General features: G+C 50.1%; 1 protein-coding gene across 7 annotated transcripts in view; it reads right to left on the bottom strand.

Annotated features, from left to right (window-relative positions):
* The window catches only part of Hth (Meis homeobox homothorax), a 570,441-nt gene that overhangs the window by 479,312 nt on the left and 65,708 nt on the right, over positions 1-25,421 (bottom strand). For all 7 annotated transcript variants that reach the window (XM_078179825.1, XM_078179826.1, XM_078179828.1 and 4 more), the window contains exons 5-6: positions 21,122-21,172; positions 11,660-11,851 (exon numbers count right to left, since the gene is read on the bottom strand). In XM_078179825.1, coding sequence (XP_078035951.1) covers positions 11,660-11,851; positions 21,122-21,172 — 243 coding nt within the window. The remainder of the gene's footprint in view (positions 1-11,659; positions 11,852-21,121; positions 21,173-25,421) is intronic.

Here is a 25,421-nt window from a genome sequence, read left to right as displayed (position 1 = left end):
GGCGCGGGGGTGGCGGACACGTCGACGCACATCGAATCACGGTGAACTACGACGACGACGACGACGGGCCGCGTCGGCGACGTCAGCCGTCGTTTGTCCGCACGGATGGGCGGTTCCAACGCGGTGAATACCGCGGCCCGCAATTGGTCGACGGAGTCGTTACACTTATCGCGGCGTGCACCTGAGCGTCTGAGGGCCACGCACCTTGAGAAACACAGGCGCGCACTGCGAGTCGTGGGTGTGGGAACGCGGCCCTGGCCCCTGCCACCCGCCATTTGCACAGCGGTTTTGCGGCCTAACCGCTCGAGCCGCCACGGATTTTCCTTCGACGCGGTTGCGGTCGGCATGCGGAAAAAAAAATAGGACGTTCGAGGGTTTTCATCTTCGTCTGTTTTTTTTATTATTGGGTCATTCGCGAAGCTGTTTTGTTTAGAACAAAATTCGTTCTGAAATAATAAGAAGAAGAGGAAAAATTTATTGTTGTATGCGGACATAAAAGGAGGAATAAGAGAAAGAGATTTTATACAGCCATCGTACGAGTATAATAAGAATAAGAATGATAATAGAAATATATATAGAATATATAATGATACAGTATAAAAGTAAGGTATTCTGTATAGGTGTTAAGGAAACACCTTATTCAATATTTTTCAAATGAAAATTAAGTTCTACGAGCATAAGATAAATCGTCTTTTATTACCTTTTGAAAGAAAAAAACAATTTTCTGAATGACTCAATATTAAATGAAACCAACGGGGTTTAAAAGTGAATACAAATGACTGTGACGATTCTAAATTATGTGTACGAGCTTTGGATGTCGATGTAGAGTTAAAATCGAAGTGCTTATACGTATTAATAATTTATCAACCAATTATTTGTGTATAATAGTAATGGCTTTCAATAAGTACAGTATTAACAGTGAGTAAAATGTCTTGATACAGCAAAATAAGTGAACATTTTATAGTGTGGTATAAATATTCTTCATGCAAAAACCTGCTTCTTATTATTATTATTTTAACCCTTTCGAGTATCGTATGATCATTATTTAAGAGTGTGTATTAACACTAAACCTATTGATACGTAACAAAACGAGTTAAATTAATTTAGATTTTATAAAATTTGTAGAATTGTGAAATAAGGAGATTTCCAGTATCATAAAAATGTGCATACACAAGGAGGAATTCAATTTTCAGCTATGCTAAAGTTTCGGAGAAGTCTCATTTTGACGAAGGCCGTTTCCTCGAAACGAATCGGTCGATTCGCGGAGAAGCTTTGAGGCAGGTCGCGGTAAACAATGTTTCTAAGAGCGACGCGATCGCGACGTCGTAATCGCGGGCTGTCTCCGCGATTATCGTCCAGTAACGGGTGTGCCAGAACGTCTTGTATCGCGTTACGACGGTACAACGTCGCTGCGCGGTCTCGTGGGCAAAATGGTCGGAGAGGAAGGGGCGAAACGCGCGCGACACCGGGGAAGAAGGCCGCGGGTGCGAGCGAGAGAAACGGAAGAGACCGTCTCCGTACCGCGGTGGAAGAAGGAGAACCGGATAATTTATTATGCTGTCAGTATGTCGCTCACAATGACCGCCTCCTCGATTTTAGTGACACGGCGATTATCGTCGCGGCCGATCTCGGCCGATCATCGTTAGCATGAATAACGTGACAATGGTAATCCCTTTCGTGAAAGTGCTAACGGCCATATACGTGCCGGGACGCCAGATGTCGTCCCGAGAATGTAGAGAAGAGACCCCGAAGAGCCGGGGACACGGAGACGAACGCGCGAGATGAAGAGAAGGAGAAGAAGAAGAAGAAGAAGAAGAAGAAGAAGACGCGAGGACATTCACCACGGAACACGAACGAGCCGCGACACGTGGCGCGTATGCGCTCGTCACCCGATGAAATGCTTCTAAAAATATTTAGCAACGCCACGGAGAGCCGGGCACATGCGAGACCAAAAAAAAAAAATATTTCGAATACTGCGGAGGCCCGGGTGGGCTCGGTTTTAATTTGGCCATCGGGACCCGAGGATTCGCGGCGACGTCTCGCTCTCGCTTTCCAGTCCTGGCCCGCCGAAAATCCGGAATTTTTTTTCGCGGCTGCTTTATGGATCGCTGCGAAAACGTCGCGGAACTTACACGAAACTTACCCTCGTGCTCGTGATCGCTGTTCGTGATTCCTCCCCCTTTTTCGTAGATTCGTATCCGGTGATAGTTTCGCGGCGAGCACGCACACGAAAGCCCGGGGAACAATGAAAGCACATTGATACTCGACGGTATAAAGGCACTAATGCGCAAAGTACAACGTGCCGAGGAATTAAGGACAAGCGAGACTGAAAAATGCTGTACGACGATTTTCTATGCAGCTCTGCACTTTGCGTACACGATTGCGCACACGATTGCTGGCAAGTGTTAGACTAGTATTAATCTCTACGTATTAATCAAATTCTAAAATACCTCAAATGTGGGCATGCTATGATATTTTTCTGTTTCATAAACTCAAATTATACCTCGTCGGAGGAGGCTTTTTTCACAGGAGTTGAAAATAGTCATGCTATCGGTTTCGCTTCTCAAAACAGTTACAGAGAACCGAAGAAGTCTCGTAACTGTTAGTACTATAACTGTTATCTTTTGACTCCGGGTACCGGTTCCATGTAATAGACAAAACCACCTGATGTCTATAGGCTCGGCTTATCGGTAATACAAAGTATTACAAAAATGTGGAAATAACAGCTTGGCGACAAGACGAACCGTATAGAGTCAGATGCACTAGACAACGTCAAACTGACTTCGAATTCGTTGGAAAATAATAAATTTCGCCGAAGGCACGCAGGAGAATCTGTCTCGGCGAAATATTCCCGAAGCAGTTTCACGGAGCAGGGGTTGATCGGGGGTGGTCGCCTCAGCCGGCGCTGGAACGGGGATGGTTTTCCAGCAGGCGGCGTGTAAGCGGGCTTCTCGAGGCCGGGGGAGGGGCGGGGGAAAGTAAAGTGGCCCCGTTACAAGTTTTACTACAGTTTTGCGGCTCGGGATTGCGAGCGCGTAACGGCGGGCAATTGAATTTAAATATTCAATTATGCGATGTGTAAATGAAATAGAAGTCTTATGCAAATGGCAACACGCTGAGGGTTGTTGCAAATTTAAAGGGTTAAATATTTATTAGCGGAGGGTTAACCGAGATTTATGGGCCGCGTTGCCGGCAGGTTAGGTCCGCTCTTCGGCTAATATTCCCTGGCAATGGCGTGGCGCGCGCGCGCGCTCGCGCGGCCCTCCGGGAATCGTTGCTCCTCCGTCTCGCTCCCTAATGATCGATCCCGTCATTGCGCCGATTAGCGGCTCGGCCTTGCTCATCAAGGACATTTCTCGCGGATCGGCTTCCTATCGGCGACGAGTCCCGCGGTCGCTTACCGTTCGTTTTGCACTCGCCTGTGCACACACGCGTTTCTACGAGTTGCATCGAGACGCCGCTTCCGTTCCCGTCGCTGTGTGCAATTTCATCGCAGATCTTTAGGCGACGCCTCTTCCTCGCGATCCACTAACGAACACGTGTACGAACGTGTTTACAATAAACTTAACATGACGGTGGTTCTGACGGGTTTAAAATTTTTTTTTATTAAAAGATTGTCGTCGTTAGAGAGACTCTTTTATAGGAAGTAACACTACAAAAGTGCTTTTCGAATTTATTAAATTATTTATTTCGTGAGATTTATATGATACAAATGATAAGAGAATTGTTTTTCATGCGACGCGATGCCGTGCGACAATTACGATAAATAATATAGAATAACTGAGGCAACGCGAAAAACGTATCTGCGAAGCGAGCTGTACGATCGCTCAATTTTTCAAAGCCAATGCGTTGCGGCGCTCCAAAGAATCGGCTGCTCATCGTGCGACTCCCTCTGGCTCGGTGGACGTCGACGATCGTTGACGGCTGCTTCCTGGTCTGCTGGTCCGCCGTTGGATATCCCGTTTGCGACGATGTTTAATTAATCCGATGGCAATTATCGGCCAGCGAGCGATCGGCCTCGCGTTATCAGAGACGGGACAACGCTTCGAAAGACTGGATCCGGGGCCCAGTTAACAGTTTAATTATAAAAAGGACACGAAGGTATTCTTGCATGCAGGAGGAAAGGAGAGCTAGGCTTCCGTTATCTCGGGCGGAGATCTTCCGCCTGGTGCAGTTGGAGTATCGGTTCCGGTGGAAATTACCAGAGTCAGTCGTTTAGTGGTGATTTTTTTTGTTTTAACTCAACAAGGCTAACATTTATTTATAATGAAAATACGTTGATTGAGACAATAGTTTAAACAAGTATCATTATCGGTAATATATTATCGCTATGTAATGCTAGTCGTATACAATGTTCGGCTGAATTTTCGTCGTAATCGTTATCCTTCCTTTTTCCTTTCTTTCTTTCTTCCTTTCTTTCTTTCTCACTTTTCTTTCTTACGTGTTTCGTTCACCCATCGTGATTGCGCTTAAGCCTAGTTTTCAAAGTTGTATCGTAAACACACATACATGCACAAATGTCCGTGACGATGTGTACTCGAGGACTCGTCTCACCCGGCGTGGCGCGACGCGTCTATAATTACGCAACCTCGGTTAATTGAAACAGCGTGTGCGTGTCGGTTCGCCGGTGTGCCCGTGCGTTTGTGTGCTGCGTGTATACGTGCCTGTGTACTTCTCTGTGTGTGTATGCGCGAGCGTACTCTTTCGCACCAGCTCTTTCTCTCTGTCATTCTCTCTCTCTCTCTCTCTCGCTCACTCTCTATTTCTCTTCCATTCTCTCGCTCTCATTTTTCCTTCTGTTTACTCTCTATTTATCATTCTCTCTCTATCTCTCTCCTTCTCTCTCTCTCTCTCTCTCTCTCTCTATCATTCTCTCGCTGTTTTTCTCTCATTCCGAGCGTCCGTACGCGAGTCGGAACTCTGTCCTCTGATATCTATGCTACGAAGAATCGCGCGCGGAACGCCGCGTTCCTCCACAAACGTTAACAAACCGTAGAAACAATTGCGAAACAAAAACGTAACACTATCGACAAGAAAAACCGCGACATGCTCAACAAACGGTGCGTTCCCGCCCGGCGCGGATCGATCGCCAACAGAAATTTCGTCGAGATCAAGATCGCGATCCCATCGGGCGAAAAAATAATAAGTGTACAAAGTACGCGAGACACAAAACTACGTCGTCGATTGTCTGCGCGGGATAACGACTCCGGCCACGGTCGCGATAACGATCGAGCAACGAAATCGATGGGAACAGAAAAATTGCGCGGTGTTCCATCGACGTTTGTTGAAGCTTGTCGGCCGATTTATCGAATCTTCTGGACATTGAGCAATAGAGTGCGAGTCGTAAGAATTGTCTGTTGCGCAGAAAAGCACGTGTCGCAGGTGTTGGATAGAAACGCGACGTCCAGTTATGGTCATAAAATATAACGTTAAACGATCACTTAAAAACGAGAACCGCGGATTTTTAACATTCACGAGAGCCGCGATAAAATACAGAACGATAAAAACGTCGGAGCGATATACTCCTGTTAATATTCGAACATCTTTTAAAATGCAATAACTTTTCAGAAATGGTCTAAATGGCTTGAATTTTTATTAAGATGATAAAGGAACCGGTCTACTAGACGATTACTGAAGCTCTTTATCTAACTTTTGCTATTGTATATAATAACAAACAAAGATAAAGGAACTCTCATTTTTTAACTTTTTTACTTGAACCTATGACGAAAATTTAAAGTTTTGTAGATCTTACTTACACGCATATCGAAAATTACACCGAAATCAATTTATCGTGGTATGAGTTGTAAATAATTAAACATCGCGAGAATCGCAGTTTCGTCCCGATTTTTGTAATTTATTTTTGCGTTAACTAAAGATATACAAAACAGATTTTTAAAATTTTTGTTATATATTAAGATAAAAAAGTTAAAGGACATGAGGTTCCTATTTTCTTTTGTTATTCTAAATAATAGAAAAATTTTAAAAGAGCGTTCTAGTTTCGGTCTAGTAAACTGACCCCTCTGTCAAGCAAAAATTCAAGTGTTTAAGACCATAGTCATGTTTTAGTAAAATAACTAAAATTATTAAGAAGAGAAATACGTCTCTATCCAACTCTGTTTTTCTAAATCGATAGAAAAGATTTTCATTTCTTGTCAATAAATCGGCGATCTACTTTTGACTCGATCTCTTCCAGCTGTCCACCGACAAATATATCCGTCTCGAAAAATGGAACCACGACGGTAGACCTTCGTTACCGGTTCTCTCAAGTATCGAGGGAACACCCCGACTGTCGCGGCGATCGTGGCGAAGACGTGATCGCGCGATTTCGTCCGCAAAACCGCAATAAAAAAAAAAAAAGGAAAAAAAGAAATATCGGAACCTCCCGATCTGGTAACGGCGTAAATACGTTTCGAGGCTGTTTCCGGCCCGAACCGTCTCGTTCCTCGATTATCATTAATTAAGTACACAGTCTGGGCGCACGCGAGCGCCTGCTCTGCACCTATGGCACTATGTATTCACGTTAGTCTCTGTTTCTCCGTTTCGTGTCGCGCGTGTATCTTTCCTCTCTCTCTCTCTCTCTCTCTCTCTCTCTCTCTCTCTCTCTTTCTCTCGCCGCGCTCGAGGAGAGCGCTCCGCGATGCGTCCAGTCGAGCTGTATCTTCTCTAAGCGTAATTGAACCGAATCCTCGGACGGTTTGAGATGCGTGCGATAAGTAACAGGCTCGAGGTCTCGATAGAACAACGAACGATCGAATAAAAAAAAAAAAAATGGAAAAAGAAAACAAATAAAATGAACCGTGTACAAAAAAGGAAAAACGTCGCGGGAGAGACGGATAAAAAGTGAGAACCCGTTCGCGTGTCGTTCGACGCGACACGCTCTTCCGGAGGACGGTTCGTCCCCCGGAAGTCCCGACGTGGAAGACGCAACAAACAACGAACTCAATCATCACAAATACAAATGTACAATTTCCGCGGCAACGCGCAGGCGAAACAAAAATATATATGTCGAGGTCGCAAAATTGGACCGATTCGCTCGATCGGCGTTTTCGCTCGAAAGCGCGCGCGCGCGCGCTCTCGTACGCGTTCACCGTGTCGGTCGTGCATACCTTCGAACTTCCGGTTTATCTTTCTCTCTCCCATCCTCTCCTTTTCCTGGTTGTTGCATGTAGTCCAGCCCCGTTCGACACTCCACCGTGTGTCGTTTCCTGGGGCCCTAACCAGTTGGGGAGGGGGTTATAAGGGGGGCGAAGGAAGAAAGCCGAGAGACCTTCGTACGAGGTCTCTCGACCCCTAGGTTCGGCACTCGTAACTAGGGTTCCGACCGGCTGGTGCCGAAGCCCACCTTCCGACCTCCGTACACCCTTGTTGCTTTCTTTTCGTTCGTTCAATTTCTCTGATTGCGATCTGGCGCACCGCCGCGGCGTATCGCAGCGGCGTATCTCACGATCGGGGAGCCCATGATGGCGAGCATCTCCTCCGGTCTGGTGCCCCGCGCCCTTCACCCTGTTTCCGTGTTACGTACCTGTCGTGTGGGGCCGACATTTGTTCCCTGTGTGATATATACTGTTCTCTCTCCGGGTACGAGTGTCTCTGTCCCGACTTTTTCACGTGGCCCGGCGGCTGTGTGTACACGGGCTCGCGCGCGCGCGCGCGCATCATTCGCCCGGATGATTCTTACCAGGCTGGTAGCCTCCGCTTCGCTGTTCCTGCGCCGGCAAGAATCATCCGTGCCCCTGACCCGCACACACCGACGCGTGCCCCGTGCATGTTGCGCGGCCGCGCGCGAATCGGTGTGCGGTTTGCACGCGATTCGGCTCGAACGCTCGCGGTCGTGTGTAAAAGTCCCGTGTACTGCTATGATTCATGACGACTGTGTGTACATATACCTGACCGTTCGTCTCTCTCTGTGTGTGCCCTTCCCGTTCGTCCACGTGTGTGTGTGTGTGTTTGTGTGTGTGTATGTATGCGTGTGTGTCTATGCGTGCCTGTTTGTTTGATCCGTGTGTACGTTAGTGTTGCGTGCGCTGGTTTCGCGTGTAAGAAATGCTAATTCCAGGGTCAAGGAGCTCTCCCCGAGACCGAGGCTCGGTCAGGGCACCAGCTGGGGGGCTCGTTCGCCTCTTGCGCTCGCTCTCTTCCTAGATACACGTTCTGCACAAGGTTTTATCGTTGAGTACAAGGGTTATTAAGTACGGGGATTGGGGGTGGACCTCGCGCGCCCTGCCGGCCAGGACTTGTACCTCACACAACTCCCTAGTTACGAGTACCGAGACCTAGTGTGGTGATGGTTCGATCGCGTACGGTTTGTGGGTATCGCGCCTTCGAATCTCCGTGCTCTCTTTCCATTTTCTCTTTCTCACTCTCCGGCATTTTCACGGTCTCCGCGACGAACCGTTCGATCGCGTGAATCCCGTCCGCGGGCGGGACCGATCGTGACGCTCTGCTCGGAACGCTGGTTCGTGCTCAATCTCTGTCAGTCGGCGAAGAATGGCGAAAAAAGATTCGTTGTCCGGTATACGTAACGCAAGGGAACCAGTCTTTGTATTTAAAATTCTAGGAGATTGTTCTCGATCGAGCAGCGTTCCGAGCAGGACGCGCACGCGCGTATCTTTCGCACGCCACGTACAATCCTTCGTGTCCTTTTTGATCGACGTCCTATCCGTCCGATTTTACCACTAGTCGAAGCTACTATTCAATAAATTAAAAACTATACGTCTACCTTCGCTACGATCTCGCGAATTCGAACGTCGGTTCATTCGCACTCGTCTCTCTCTCTCTCTCTCTCTCTCTTTCGATTTCTCACTCTTTCTCTCTTTCTCTCTCTCTGTCTCTCATTCTCGCGCAATCGTCGCTCATTCGCACCCGCATATACGCGACTCTTAAATTAACGATCCGAACCGTTCCGTTTAAAAATAGACACAAAATTCATTTTGTCACGCTTAGAAGCCTTAATCCTATTACGTATATTCTGATCACGGTTAATAGTTCGTTTAGCAATTAATCGTATCGCTCGCGCTTCGATACACGGAAGCGGCTCCGTTATCTCTCACTCTCACACACTCTCTATCTCGCGAGCTGTACACGGTCCTAGACGCCTTTTGCCCGCGTTCTACACCGAAATCTGCCCTGAACGCGTGACGAGATCAGTATCGATCATTATCTGGGAGACGAGGGAAAAAGAAGACGAACGTTCCTGTGCTCCCGTTTGCTACGGTTTCTCGGCGGTCCGACCAGCTGATGATAAAAACCGGCAAAAACCATCGATTCTAAGATAAAAATCCGTCCTCTCGGACGAGAGTCTATCGCGAATCAAAACGATAATGAACGATCGCAATTCTGTCGACCGATGAAAAGAATACGCGGTGTGTGTGTGTGTCGTGTGCCGGTCGGAAAACCGCGACACGAAAGAAGAAAAACCGACCTGACCCGCGCCCGTTCCCTCGAACGAAACGTTCCGCATCAACGTTTCTCGCCTAACACTAGTCCTCAGCTCTCACCGTGTTGCCCCAGCGGGAAGGGCCACGCGTCGTGTCTCGCCCTTCCCATAATGCCCGCTAGTACGCCAACGAATCCGTGCGCTGTGCCGCATAGACCGCGAAAGACCTTGGAGGAAACAGAACAGTGGGATGTATCGGGGGGCTAGAGGGGTCTCGGCGTGTGTCGCCGGCGCACCACGTGGTGCGAGAAGACCACGTGCTGCACCGTCGTCGTCTTCGTCGTCGTAGTCTTCGTCGTTGTTGTCGTCGTCGTCGTCGTTGTCATCGTCATCGTAATCGTCGTCGCCATCGTCATCATCGCCGTCATCGTCATCGTCGTCGTCAGCGTCGTCATCGTCGTCGTCGTCGTCGTCGTCGTCACGGTGTCATCGCGACGAAAAGGATGCGAATCGAGCGGCCGCGACGACACGCTGAATCGAAATTGCGTAACGTCGTCCGCTCGCTGGCTAGAACACGGTGTACGCGTACCACGCGACCCGGTCGGGTCCAAAGTCGGACTCGGGGCCGAGGAGGATCGTGTTTTGAAAGCTGGCCGAAAGTCTCTAGGTGTCTTGTCGGCCGGTGTCTGGCTCCGAGACGAATTTAGAAGCGTTCTTCACCGCTGGGCACGCCGCGATCTTGCGTAATCGAGCGTGGCCACCGGGCAAATGGACTGTGCCCGTCGATCTGGCCGACCAGTTCGGGAAACGTTCGCCTCCGTTACCAACGAGCGTGTGGAATTCGCTGTACACACTGTGTACAGGATCTCTCTCTCTCTCTCTCTCTCTCTCTCTCTCTTTCTCTCTCTCTCTTCTCTACGGCTTGAGCAACAACACTTAACAAGTGGAGTAACAGAGAACGCATGTGGATATATATCCGTGTATGTATGTAACAACAGAGAGAAGTGAAGAGACAGAGAAATTAAACATGACAGAAGAAAAATAATAATAAAAAAATGAAAGAAACATAGAGAGAGAAAAAGAGAGAGAGAGAGAGAGAGTATAGAAATCGTGAATGTAACTTAAAAAGCCAGCCAAGTGCCAAACAAAGTAACACTCGTTCTTTGCTCGCGAGCAGTACGAGACACTCTCGCTAGCAACGTACTGGAAATGCCGTCAAGTAGCGCCAGTCCAACGGTATCGCGCGGCAAACTGTCACCCACGACCCAATCGAGACACCCTCCCGACGACGACACACAACCCCTCGAGACTCTTCGACACGCCGGAGAAAAGGTAATACACGGCCAGGGTCTCCTGAAGAGACCGCTGAGCCACCCGACTGCTCGGTGCACACAGACATATGTATCCTCGAGTGACTCGCTGTTCGCCGACTCGCTTCCCTCCGGAACGGCTCGTCGCATCGCGGCGAGGCGAGGCGAGGCGAGGCGAGGCGAGGCTCCGCAGAAAATTTCGCGAAACTTTCGCAGAGAATCTCGCAAAAATCTCGCGAAAGTTCCGGCTCCCTCGGAAACGTAGAGGAGAGGAGGAGGCGCGCGCGACCGGCGAACAACGCTCGGGAAAGACGATTTCCGGTGACCCGGTTGCGTGGGGGGGTACGACAGAGTGGTGGCGGAAGACGACGAAGACACCAGACACGCCAGACTTGCGCGCGTACGAGGGGGTTTTGCCAGCTGGTGGACGAAGACAAAGAGACGGCGCAGAGCGGCAAAGGGGACAGAACAGAACAGAACAGAACAGAGAGGGTGTCACGGTGATAAGAAGAGAAAAGGTCTCGCGGTATCGGCACGGAAGTCGCGTCTATTACGAGCACGGATAAACGGCCGAGCTGATGCTGTGGTAGGCGGCGAGGGCGGCGTGCGCGTGCGCTGGGGGCGCGGATGCGGCTGCGTGCGGCGAGGTGGCCATCGCGGATGCCGCCGCGGCTGCCATCATCATCTGTTGGTGCGAACGCTTTAGGGAGTTGGGAGTTGTGGCGGCGCTACTTGGGGTAATAGCAGTAGTAGTGGTGGTGTTCGACTGCGGCGCAGGGTGGTGGTTTTGGCTTTGGTTTTGGCTCAGTTGCAAGGGGGTGGTAGTGGCGGTACTGCCGATACCGGCGTGATTATTATTATTATTGTTATTATTGTTCTGGTGGTGATGGTGGTGGTGGTGGTGGTGATGGTGGTGATGGGGGGTAATCGCGTCGTGCGGATAATAAGACGTTGACGATGGTGAGGTACTCACGACGTCCGGCGTGCTGGCTCCGTCCGTGTGGCTGGTGCTGTCCGCGGTGCTCCTCGGCCCGCCACCGTCCAGACCGTTGCCAATCTCGGGCGGTTTCGAGCTCTCTCTGTCGTCGATCACTAAGTCGATCGGCATCTTGCCTTTCAGACAGCTGATGTACCGGTGGCAGAAGTTGTCGCAGAGTTCGTGCACCTGAAACACAAAATTTTAGAATCGAATTAGCGTCGGGCTCCACTCGGATCCGGAACACCGTATTAAAACTAACGACCTGCCGAGGAGCGTGACGCTCCCGGGACGGGCTGTCGCGGCTCGGGCCGGAGCCCCGAGATAAGGGAAGTCATAAATAAGATTTTAATTGATGCCGCGGCGCTTGTTTTAATGTCCTCGGCTCCCGAGTTCGGTTTCGACGCCTTTCTAAACTTTACGCTTGACATTTTAACGACCGCTTTGAACCCCACTCCCGGCTCCCGCGATATCTCATCGCCCGAAGAGTGTCGATCTACAACGTATACTAATTCTGGCGCCGCGCACGGATCTCGCTTGTTTCTAGTTTATATCGTACAGGCCGCGAGAACGCTTCTCAAGGTCGAGAGGGCGACGAGCATAAAACGATCAGGGAGCGGGACACCCCCTAGGGCACCCTAGACCGCAAGGACAAGCAAGGCGACACGCGCGACCCTTCTCCCGTTCCCTATAAACCGTTCACCCGGTATTTTCACCTCGGACCAAGGTACCAAAAGATCCGGCCGATACGAGCGTTGGTATCGATACACAAAGATGGAGGAGAGGACCGTTGAGGAGTTCGTTGCATCTCGAGGCCGTGGAAGCAGTCCGGCAGCGAGAGACAAGACTGGCCGCGTCCACGGGACAGGATCGAAGGGAGACAGAGAGAGAGGAGGTCTGACCGGTGTCCAGTCGACCAGAATGTTATGTATGCAAATGAGGTCTGACAGGCCTATAGGATACTCGGTCCTCCAGCGTCCTCCTCACGGTTCATCCTCCCCTCCCGTACCTTTTCCTCCCCGGTCTCCCCTGACCCCGTCCCCGTCCCCGCCGGCCGCCGGACCGAACCGAACCGACTTGCCGCTTGATTCGGTTTAGAAAAAATGTATTATATAAGCAAAAGCAAATAAAAACGGTTATCTTGTTATATGTAAATCGACGGACGGGGGGGTCGAGGGGAATGACGGGGGAAGGCCGGCGCATTACGAGGCGGCGTGTCTTCTCTCGTTGCAAGCGCGTACGCGCTCGGTCTACCTAGCCCGTTCTCCTTCTCCCTCTATCCCCCTATCTGTCCATTCCTCTCCCACTCCTTTCTCTTTCTTTCGCTTTCGTTGGCCGTCTCTCTTTCACCGATACCGAGGCTTCTCTACTCTGCCTCACGGCAACCTATCCACCTAGCCAGATACTTACGGCGTTCTTCTTATTAGGCATTTATATGTAATAGAGAAGACGGCCATCTTTGCCGTAGGCGGCACCGTCCAATGGTGGAAGACCGTCGTGGCTAACACCGAGCGTAGACAATGCACGCGTTTATCATGCGTTAAGCGTATGCGAAAGGAAGGCTCGTTGATCGAGCGCGAGGTAACCGATGCACGGACCCGATCCTCTTTCCAGAGATCGCCGCCGCGCGCGACGTTCGAACGGCGCATACGATATTTCACGGTACCCCCCCGTCCTGGTCAGCCTCGATGCGCGCGCCTTTCTCCACCCTCGACTCGTTTCATGGGAAAATCGCGTTCCGCGTGGCGAACTGACAAAGACCGATACATCGCCAACACAACGACAACGCGCGCGTAGAACGGTCCGGTTCTCATGCCGATGCGGACTTCTCCAGAATTTTCTCCGTGGCCACCGGCAGGTAACACAATGCCTCCACGAGATGACTAGACTCTCTTTAACGCGGGGACGAAACTGGCGCGGAGAGCGGGCGGAGAGGACCCCGAAGGACAGCGGCTATAATGCCGGACTGGTTAGAATTTGATCCACCGGGAGTCGAGTCGAACCGGCCGACAATGCTCACCGAAGAAAAGAAACGGGGCCCATCGTTGTCCCCCTCTCCGCCTGCGTCCCCACGTCCGCGCCGAAAGGGGCCCGCTAGCAGAATGTTCACCTACACCGACAAGGCCCACTGTGTACCTCTTGCGCGCGGGAACACGGATATCGAGCCATTTTTTAGCGCGCGAATACATTTCGACCTTCTCTGCCCACCATCCCCCCCTATAAAATCATTATCTTACGACGAGAACGATGCGCTGAACGCTTATCCGTTGTGTACAATCGTCAGCTCGGTACAATCGCGTTAACGAAATCAGGAAAAATGTAAATTCTTGTAACAACAACGTTTTCTATTATTCTCAAATGTGCTAACGCAATTTACTCGATATGCTTTCCAATTAAATCATTATATGTATCGTAAATGTGAATATCTATTGTATAAATGTATTTATTTAAGATTCGGAGCACGTTATATAAACAAGTCATAAATAAAAATAAGGAAACTAACAGCAAGAAAGAACGACGACAAAATTATGTAATGACGAAAATACTGAGTGCCAGTCATTAAGGCTACATCATTGTAATATTATTGTATTGAATGTCTTATCTATCATTAGTATATCTAATATCACATCACTATGTAATAGTATATTTTAAATGACATTCAAACCATACCATTAATAAATAATCCTTTATCATCTCATTATTCGATTTTGAGAACTGTTTCGTACCTAATCATTTCTTAAAAAATAAAATAAAAATTGATATCGATGTCTATGGCAATGATTAATGACACCAAAGCTAGATCCCTCCCCTAATAGAGATTAAAGTGTTTCGTGATCAAGGATGTACCCTGGAACTGCGAAGTGCATGAAGTTCGCGCGATCTCCAAGTTCTTCTCTGGTTGACGATACGGAATAATGGGGAACAAACGAAAACAAAATGAAAAGTCGGAGTACTACGATCGGTTGGTAATCGGACACCGCGCGAAACTGTTCTCCAATAGGAGCCGTGGGGGGGTCCCCGAAGATCCCGGCAAGGAAGAGGAATCAACTGGTACCGTACGAATCGACGTCGAGGACCAAGATCCGCTCTTTCAGATGTATCATATCGTTTGACCGTTCGCACGGCCGCACGGTTGACACTGTACACCACGGTCCTAGAGTCAAGGATACGCTAGGCGGAGCAGCGAGAGCGCGGTGCACTTCTTTGGTATCTAATTCATCCGTGCGGGGACCGGTGCTTCTCGGATTTTCTGATACGAACCGTAAGAAGGAGTGGAAGAGGGACGCGGCGAGGGGAGGTTTGCGGGGGCCACGGAAAATATCGAGTGTCTCAAAGGATCGCCGTTTCCAGCCGGCGACCTCCCGATCGCGAGTTCTCTTTCTCCGGCGGTGAAAGCCCCTCGGAGAACTGCTATCGGCGGAATTATCCGAGCGGGTATTTAATTTCCGCGCGAGAGCGAGGCGGGCGTAAATTTCCTCGAGCGTCCCGAAATAAAAGCACCGGCATGGAAGAAGAAGAAGGAGCGAGGGAAAGAGAAAGAGAGCGAGAGCGAGAGGAGAGGCGAAGGTGGAGAGCGGCAAAGGGACGGTATCGCTTTCATTACGTCCCCGCGAACGCTTCTCGTGTTCTCCGTGGGTACATGCGACACCAGAGGCAACGCCATTACCGGAAGGTAGCTTCGCTCGGTGTGTGTACAAGCGCCAGAAGAAACTCAATGGCCGCGCGATACCGGCGACGCTGTAACTCGAGATTATTCCAATTTTATGGCCGATTTAACAAGCTCCGCGGACAGGGGTGTCGGTTTGTACGCGCGCCAGAAGAGAAATTGTCGGCCGGATTTCACCCGGTGCCCGCGGACTTGTTTCTTCCTCGAATACGCGCTCCGGCTCCGTCTCTCTCCCTCTCCCTCTCCCTCCCCCCTCGCTCTGTCTCTCTCCGGCGCTGTTTCTCTTTAACTTGTTCCTTCTCGCGAGCACAACGGGTGAACTGCTCGGTCGTCGTCCCACGTGTGCAAAGATAAATTCCTCGTGTTCCTACGGGCGAAAAAATCTCTCTCTCGAGTTGACGCGATTAAACGGTGACGAAGAAACTTGTCGCCGCGGCGCGGCGGGAAGCGAAGCCGCGGTCGCGCGCAGGCCTCGAAACGAGTTCTCGATTCAAAGACTTCTTAAACGGCCCCGAAGGTTCGCCCGGCTCTCTTGTTCCCCGTCTTTATTCTCGTCCCTCCTCCCCCTCGATCGCGCGAGGGGAGGTTCCGCACGAGGCGACATTATACCGCCGCGTGGTTCCCTTTCATCCCGACCCCCGAAATTACTCGAGAATTTAGGTAAACGAAGGAACCGGCGAACAAGTGTCTCCCTCCTCCCCCCCCCCCTTTGTTACCCCCCCCTACTCATCCTCCGACCCCCCCCTTCCCCCCCCCCCCGCCCCCCCCCCCCCCCCCCCCCCCCTCTCGTCTCGTCGCGCCGCGCCGCGCGCTGTACGAACCGCTCTCCTTCCGCCATCCTCCCTCTGTTGACGGGCTCTCGGAAAGGCAAACGGCGAAGAATGGAACGGATCCAGGGTACGTACGAACCAAGGAACGAAAAAAAGGAGCGCAGAGCGAACCCCATTTACGGCACAATGGGCTCCTTTGAAGCCGAAGGTAATGAAGGTTTCGGGGTGTCTGTCTCGGTCCCTCTTCCGTGCTCCCGATTCACAACCTGACCATCCCTTACCGCACGCACAGGGATACCTATATACCGGGTGTCACCAGACGCTTCCTTCCCTCTCCATTTCCCGCCGATCTGACTTCGTGTTCGACGATCAGCGCCAATTGTTTACGGAATCCCGGTGTTAGCCCGGTCGTCATCCTCCCGCCCAAGCTTCTAGATACTCAACTACCATTTGTCCAAGCTTATCCAAATTTAAATTCTTGGAAGTTTAAGTATTCTAGGGCTACCGTTCATTATATTAGAAAGATAAACATTAAAAAAAAGAAACATTTTCCATTCACTTTTCACTGTCAAAATTCCGACATGAATTAAATATGGTTTAATTTTTAAACAACTTCTACTCAAAATTTATCAATAATATTGAGATCCAAAAATTTTAAGGTATGATTTACTTGTTCTAGAACATGTCTTATTTATTAACTCGATACCTCACATGCAAATATTACATATGGAATTAGTTGATAAATCTATTCTTCACATAACAATATCGGTCTCGAAAAAATGTGAGACATTCTAATCCCGTGTGACAGCAAAAGAATAATTACAAGCTGCCAGAACTGCTCAATAAACACTTATTTCTTTCCTTAATATTTCTAACAAGTTGATAGTGATACAATATCTTCAGATCTTTTTAACTGTCTTATCATTTTGCATTGAGTCTACCAATTTTGTCATAAACGCATAAAATCAGTTAATTTTATCCTGAACAATTCCGAATATTTTTATGATTCCGGATGCATCGAACTTAGTAAGAACGGCGACTCCTAGAAATTCTGACCGAGCAAAAGCGGGTCCCCGAATCGACCGGCACGCAGAGACCGAAAGGATCGGTCGCTCCGTCGATCCGTGATCTTCCGGCTGGCGCAGCGCATCCTCGAAACGGTTAACCCGGATGTCCCCGGGGACACCGGCAAAAAACGTCAGCGCAACGTCGGAACGAACGAACGAACGGAGAAGAAGAAGAAGAAGGAGGAGGAGGAAGCACGCGGATGTCCCTAGCTGAGAAAGATGCCTAGGTATAAGTTAGAACCAGTTTCCTCCGGGGCGGGGAGGGGTAGAAGGGTTGTCCGCGGGTTGCGCCAGTATGAATCCCGTTGGTATGCACTGTGCGCCATAATACCCCATAAGAAATTTACCGCTCTCTAACCGGTGATGGCGTGTACATACGCCGCGCCGGCCACGAGTGCAGGTCGAAGGGAGAACGAGCGACAGGGTGAGAGAGAGGAAGGGCTACGGCGAGAGACAAAGATGCCGTGGTATGAGCTGCAACTCAGAAAAGACCGACGTGGAAAGAGAAACGGTCGGGAAAGGAGAGGGGTGGAGAGGTTGGCAGAAGGTAAACGAAAAGGGGGAGAGTGAGAGAGGGAGAGAGTGAGAGAGAGAGAGAGAGAGAGTGAGAGGGCGAGAGAGAAAGGAAGAGAAGTGGCCCTTCCTTCCGCGCACCGGGCCCCGGCAAAACGTAATTATGCTAATACGCGATTGGCTCGAAAATGTTAAATGCACGAAGCGCAGCACCGCGGGCTACCATGCCTCTCCCTCCATTGGTCGTCCTTCTCTCTCTATCGTCTCGCCTCCATCTTTTTCTCTGCTTCTGCTGCTTCAGCCTCCCTTCCCCCTTCCATACCGGACAACCACCCCCCGCGCTCCGCGCCCCGAGCGCAGATATTTATGGAATCTTCTTCATCGCGCGTTCGCTGCATTCCGCTTTGCTCGCTCGCGTCTTGTCCCGTCCCATCCCGTCCCGTCTCGCGTCCCGGCCCGGCCCGGCCCGTCTCGGCCCGCGTCTCTCTCTCGTCTCTCGGCTCGGCTCGTCTCGTCTCGTCTCCGGGGGCCCCGGGGACCCGGGAACGTTTCAATCTTCATTACCGTCGATGCCAGTGCGACTCGCACCGTGCCAAATTGCGGCCAGGTTTTGTCGCGGCTTTTCGCCGGTCAGCGCCGATATCGCCGAAATAAATCGCCCATCGAATTCGAAATCTACGAGCGCGCGACCCGCGGTCCTGGGACACGATCGGATACGGCCCTGTTGTCCCCTCGGGAGACACAATTTCGCCGAGGAAGCTGGATTCTGACGGCACCGAAAAGCGCTCGTTCATTTTTATCGTCCGTGCAATTGCGATCGTCTGCTCGAACAAGTTATGCGCGATTCTAGAATGTTATTAAGCAACTTGAAAGTAAATTTGAAACGATGAATTCGTTTCGGATGATGCAGGAAGGTGTAGGAAAATCAGGTGAACCAACTTCATCCCCATTCTTGTGATGTTAAAGATTTGCTTTTGGTTGCGCTATGAAACTTTTGTAACGTGGTTGAGAGCTACTATTGTTACTGTATTTGTACGGTACCGGCTATAATAATGCTACCCTAGTTTTACCAAATTCATAGAAAGATACCCAATTTTTTTTTACACGGTAGACATGTTCGAAAAAAGACGATGTAAGAATGGAGAAAAAGACAAATTCGTAGAAAAATAGACAATTGATTCCATATCCTTAGTATTATATTAGCCTTAGCACTGATAGCTGTTCTATATTAATTTATAAAAATAACAATGAGACGTGTATTCTAATTGTTATTATAACATTTAGACCGAAAGAATTACAGCTTTGTTATTTTTTATACGGAAGGATTAAAATCGTAAACGCGAGCAGTTTATGCAGCGCACTAATTCGTGTTCTTGTTGGCAAAGTGCAGGCGAAGAGGACACCGAGGAGAATCGACGAAGAGTGGATCGATGGGCGGAGAATGGCCCCCGAAATTCGCCGGTAGGCCTTTATAATAATGTAATCGGGGCAAATGAGGAAAATTGCTATGAAATTGCAGGATCGAGGATGCGATCCAGGCGGGCCTGTCGAAGAGGGAGAGCACCGAGGGGCGAGCGGCCTCTTGCCCGTCGGAGCCAATGGCTGCCGCCACGTCAGCTGCCATTTCGATGGAAATGCGATGGATGTCCGCTATTTCGTATGATAAAATATCGCCGCAAAAACCGCCTGGCCGGCCGGGGCCCGCCCCGGTATATTCAGCGGCCGCGCAAAGAGAACCCCCTTCGAAAACTTTCCGATGCCCTCCACTTTACTCGTCGAACAGTTATCAATCGTTAGCCGAGAGAAAAACGAGCCGAAACCGCCGCCTTCTAATGCAATATTTATCCGTCGTGCTCCCGAAATACCCGCGCGGAATATTAACCGAACGGCTCGCTTCAATTAATCCCCATTCACCGTGTCGTCGATTAAACCACGGAAGCGATAAGAGATCTGCAAAGTCCTATGCGCCGGGCGATATTCCTTTCACAACTAAGTCCGACCCCTCGCACCCTGAACTCGTCGCCAAAGCAGCATTTTCTTTCCCTTCGATTCAAAGGACCCGTTGCCGTTTCAATTAATTAAGAAATTCAGAATTTTTTGCATTTATTATGAAAATGAAATTGGCAGCTCGAGAACGTTAAAAAATTTCATGGGCATTTAGAATTCATAATTATAATTTATAATTGTCAATAACCGTGACGAAGTACTGCGGCAAATCGTACAAAAAGATGAGCCTTGTAGTAGCAAAATGAAATGAACTGCGTCCGCTTGAAAAGCGTGAATAGAAAATGTAGATACCTAAGTATCCATCGGTCACCGAAATGCTGATAGAGTTTCCTACATGGAGGATGGTAGCCTGCTCATTGATAAAAATTGCGAGCGAAACGGCCGAGTCAATTTCCCACGAGGCGGAGGAAAAAAGCAGGCAAAAACCGCGCAGCCCAGGTGAGGAAGATGGCCGACCCGATGCAAACAACTGCGGAGCAACGTGTCCGTCCGGCTGGCCGGCCATTGGACAGCTAAATGACACCACTTACGCTAGAAGGCGACTCGAGCCGGCCGGCGAGGTATACCATAGACGACGACAACGACGACGGGTGGTGCCGAGCTTTCACTACAATTACGGGAAATTGCGGCCCCGCTCGTAACACTTGTTTTTCAAGCGTTACGGACGGCTTATCTACCGCGACGCCGGTAATCCCGAACAATTGGAGCGAACGCGAGAATACGCGGGAGTACGCGGAGCTGTTGACTGTTCGTTTGGCACCAGGGTCGCTGTGCCGCGTACGTCGGGGGCTGACGATCGTCGATCATCGACGTCATCAATTTTTCGTAGCTCATGACACCTCCGAGTAATTTCAAAAACTGGGACAACGAACCGAGTAGTCGCGGTCGATCGAGGCTATCGTCGACGACGCCGTTTCTACAGTTTCGTCAGGTGGACGGTCGACGCCTGGTGAACGGCCAATTGATTATGTCTACGTAGCATTGATTATTTTGGTCTAGGTAGCGCGCGAACCTTGAGGTGTCTCCAATGCAACCGCAAAGACGGATTTCATTAAATTTCCATGGATCTATGGTAATAAAAACCTTCGACCATGAACAAGGAACGTCGCGGTCTTGTGCCGGTCGCATTGATTGTCCCCGAGCATTTAGCTAGAGCCACGTCCACCGATCCTTACATCGGGACAAATTATTGCCACGGCTATCGATCTTCGGCATGTATCATGGATAAATCAAGCGCGGCTTCCGTTTACATCCAAATACGTTTCGGCGATACTTAATTTACAAGCCACGGGAACATAACCGGCGATCCCAGAATAAAACAACCGTTCAATAATAACGGAAAAATTCATGGTCACGCTGCGCCATCGAGCCTGTCCGCGCGACGTCGCGCGGCGAGAATGGGCCCGTGTCTGGCAATCGTCGAGTGCGTACTCACCTTTTCGAGCTCGAGGAGGTGAAACCGGAGGACCTGGATCGCCTGGACCATCTGAAACGAAAAAAAAAGGAATCGAGTGAAATCTGTTGGTCGGATACAAAAGGGGACGCGCGGGTCGGCTGAGAAGAGTCAAAGAGGAGTCGAAGGACGGGGCGAGGAGGAGGAGGAGGAGGAGGACCACGGCGGAAGAATCGGCGTCGAGCGTGTGTATCGGTCTTGTCATTTGTATCGCGCCGAGTGCCGTGGCTCGGTGCACTCCGCGGGGATTAACGGGAATTAATTATTATTGCATCTGCACGCCGCTAATTGCGTCCCTGGATTCCGTGTTCCGGCCGGAACACGATCGATGCGGCATCGATGGACCGGTTCAACGACCTCGGGCCGAGACTGCTCGAGGCTGGCCGGTTCGAGGAAGGTGCCCCCCCGTCGTCGTCGATCGCGGAACAGGCGGCAGAAACGCCAGAAAACCGCGCGTTCCCTCCTTCCCTCGGGCATAATTAGCGGACGGGTCCGACTCGTAATTTTCTCGGGGCATTATTTTCACGAACTCTCTCTCGCTATCGCCGCGGAATCCCGCTTTGAGGGAGCGGCGGCGGGGGACGCGCGCCACCCTCCTTTATTTCTCCGAATGCTATACTACACGACGTTTTTCTAAACGAGAGTCACGTTCGCTGTCGACGAGGCCAGGTATCGGACGTGCATACTCGAGCCGGGGCCATCGGCATAATTTTCCGATACGCCGTAACGCTTAAACCCACCACGGAGAGAGCCCCCGCAATCTCTTGCCGGCCCCCTCCCCACTCCACCCTCACGGCACAGACTCGGAGGAAACCCGGGCCCCCGGTCGGCCCCGGCTACGGCCCCCGGTGGTAGCAGAAGCGGCAATTCAATTAGGCAAAGCGGCAATCTTAATTGTTAATTAACATTATATTTATGCAATTATGGTCCATTATGATTCCGCGCGGACGATAACGAAGCGACCGCGATGAGTGCTCCCTCAGATAGCGACTCCTCGAAAGCACGGCTCCGCGCGCTCTGCCTCCGCCCTCGCTCCCTCTCTCTCTCTCTTTCTCTCTCTCTCTCTCACACACACACACACGAGGTCTCTCTCCTTCCTTCTACACCCCACCTCCACCTTCGTCGTCCAGGTGAACACGCATGGAACTGGCTGGAGGTCGCTGCCAACCGACTGACAACGAATCGAGCGCGTTTCGATACGGCACGAAGCGATAGGAACAATTCGCAATCAGCGTCTAATGGAACGAGCCCAGTCCCGCCATCTTAGAACCTCTGGGGCGGAGGCTACGCCGGCGTTCGAACTCGAGGAATTTTCTGCTACTTCGACGACACGAAGCATGATTCAAAGCGTACTTCACAATGGTCAAATATTTAAAATCTCGAGCAACTATCAGGTCGTCCCATAGATGCGTGTCGCGAACATGGCTGCGCTTTTCGCGGCGCGTTTTCTACACGCAAAATGATAAGCAAACTGGCTATTATGCATTTATGCTAAAAGTGAGCAGGTACGATTTAAAACAGCGTAAAGATTAAAAGAGACTAAGAACGTTGATTCATTCATTTGAATATATTAAAACTAATAACCGGAGAAAAGAAACGGTGCTTGACTCCTGTGTTCTGGAAAATGATGTTTCGTATAAAGATTCGCAGTCCGGGGATAGATCACCGAAGGTAAAGAAGCGAAACGATCGTGTTCACTCCGAAGTGGGCACTCGGCAGGGAACGTTAATATACCATAAGCGTTTCATTTTTTACACAGTGGATGCGCGAAGATAATGCAGCAACATTTGTCAGAAATAATTGTCAGCTCAACCGCGTTTCGGACCCACAAATGAATTAGACGCGAACATGATTCCTAATCGAGTGCGGACGAAACGTGAAACTTATTATGTCTGTAACTTTGAACACCGCGTAATCGTCTGTCCGCAGATATTTAAAGAAAGTGAGAACAGTAAACGGCACGAACTCGAGACACGTGTACAACGCGAAGAGCATGTACAGTTACCTTTGGAACTCCGTACGGCAACGTTGAAACATCGAGCCCCTGTGTTACACTGTGCACTGTGTACAGTACGCTACAGGTTACATCAAACATCCAAAACGAACGTAATCTTATAAACGCGCCACCGACTTGTCAGAAATGCGTTGATTCAAGCCTTACGTGTGCCCCGCTTCAGAAACGCGATCGGTTTGTACCATGAACGGCGGTTCAGAATAGATTTCTGGCGAGCGGAGCCAGGAACTCGGAGCCTTCGCCGCGAAGATCCGGCCCGCGTGAGCTGTAAGAACCTATTATCAGAATAACCGGCCGTCCACAAAGCGGATGTCAACGTAAGTCGACATCAAACGATTCTCAACGCGGCTATCTGAACGAACAAAGGGGAACGATATAATTAGAAGCAGCTGGAAGTCGACACGTATCGTCCGAAGCGCGAGATAAAAGCAATCCCGATGGACAATAAAGAGATCGCGCGGGCTGGGTGCAGGGGGCCGGATAACGAAGTGAAAAGTGCCCCGGCCGCGCTACCCGGTTACGCGTCCCGTAAATACCGGGTTCAACTGCCGCGGTGGGGTTATAAAATCGGGAGCCAATTTGGCCCGGGCTTGAACTGCCTGTTAAACTGTTCGTCGCTGGTGATCTGCGAACGGGATCGATGGAATTGAATGCGTGATCTATACGCCGCGCCGACAACCGAAAGCGATTGCTCTGTTGCGCGATTGTCTTCGGCGGTTCTGGGGTCCGCGTGGCGAACCGCGTCCGACACCCGTGATACTCCTGTTTCAACCCTGTTGGTCTTCTAGTGTCTAGCAGGGCTGTGAAATATGATTGAAGCATACAAAATTATTTTGACAGGAAAATAAATTTTTCTCATGTTCAGATTTTTACAGTGAATCCATAAAAGTGGAAATTTGCGGATGATTCATTTATGGAGTTTTCGGGTACCTGGGTTATCCCTGAGATTGTCGAATAAACGAAAATTACGCGAGTATCTTTTAACTGGCTAAAGGAGCTATTACTGTTTTGAGAATGTTTATGAATTTCTTTTATTTATAATTAATTGTTCTATACTATCATTATCCTATATCTAAATTACACCTGAACATATTTTGTAAGCTAGCCTTTTTAGATCTTTTTCAAATTTTCAGCAAACATGTGAAAAAGCAAAGTTAATTCCCAGAAATCCAGACAACAATATGTACACTCAGGGTCGAAATGTACCTGAGAACAGAGCCAAACCACGAAGAAGTGTCTATTAGCGACCTTGTCATCTTTACAATAGTCACGACCGTAGCTCCGCGACCTCTTCGAATAGTTCTGCAGTAGAACTCACGGTTCATTAGGACCGAGCAGTAACCGAGTCGTTAATGTAATGGAAGTGCGCTTAATTCTCCCCGGCGTCGAGAATTTTTCGATCAAGTAATTAAAGTTCGACTAAGTGGATCGCTGCGTTCGCAGCAGGAGCTCGGCGTCGGTCGAGTAAATTGTCGTCCAAGTGAACGGACTACCGTATGAATCTACTGCTGCAACGACAGCGACTCGTTTCATCCGAGGCAACGCGATTCTTTCGTTTCCACGGGTTTCTGGGACGCGGAGGAAGCCGTCGGGTCTTCGACACTTCACGAGCCCGGCGCGGCGGCGACGTCCTCGTCGGGGGAAAGAAGGGCGGCGATGTCGAAGGAACAAGGTAAAAAAAACAGCCCGGGCACGCCGCTGCGAAGCGAGAAGAAAGAGAAAAAGAGAAGATGCTATCGGGCCAGTAACGAACACACAACACGCAGCCCCCGAGTGCTCGTTGACGAGATGGTGCGAGAGTCGATTCGCCACGACGTGTTTCTCTGCTCTCGTTCGCCGGCCTCCGCGTACAATGTGTCCTCTATATCCCGACGGTTTTGTTGCTCCGTCCGACCTGCTGCTCCGTTTCTCTCTTTCCCGCCGCCGCCGCCGCCGCCTCCTCTCTTTCTCTCTGTCTCGACCCGACCCGTTATCTACTACGGCCTACTCGATCCTCGCGTTCCCTTCGCAGTTTTATTGCCGCGGATCGCTAATCGAATGCAATCGCGGATGCAACCGCGACACGTTCCCACTGTCCTCCATTTCGAAGCTCCTCGACTTTAGTAACCTACAAACCGCCCATGGTATTCCATTAGCCTGTTCTAACGAAATGTTTCAATGGCATCGTCGCGAATTCAACACTCGCCTCGTGATCATGGACCGTTCAACTATTTCAGTGCAATGTTACATCTAAGCGAGAAATACCGAGCGAAGTGGATGTAATCTGGA

This window comes from Augochlora pura, chromosome 4 (genome assembly GCF_028453695.1).
Source record: "Augochlora pura isolate Apur16 chromosome 4, APUR_v2.2.1, whole genome shotgun sequence".
Classification (NCBI taxonomy): Eukaryota; Metazoa; Arthropoda; class Insecta; order Hymenoptera; family Halictidae; genus Augochlora; species Augochlora pura.
The sequence above is the reverse complement of the archived record's forward strand: the minus strand, read 5'-3'. Positions and strand labels throughout refer to the sequence as shown.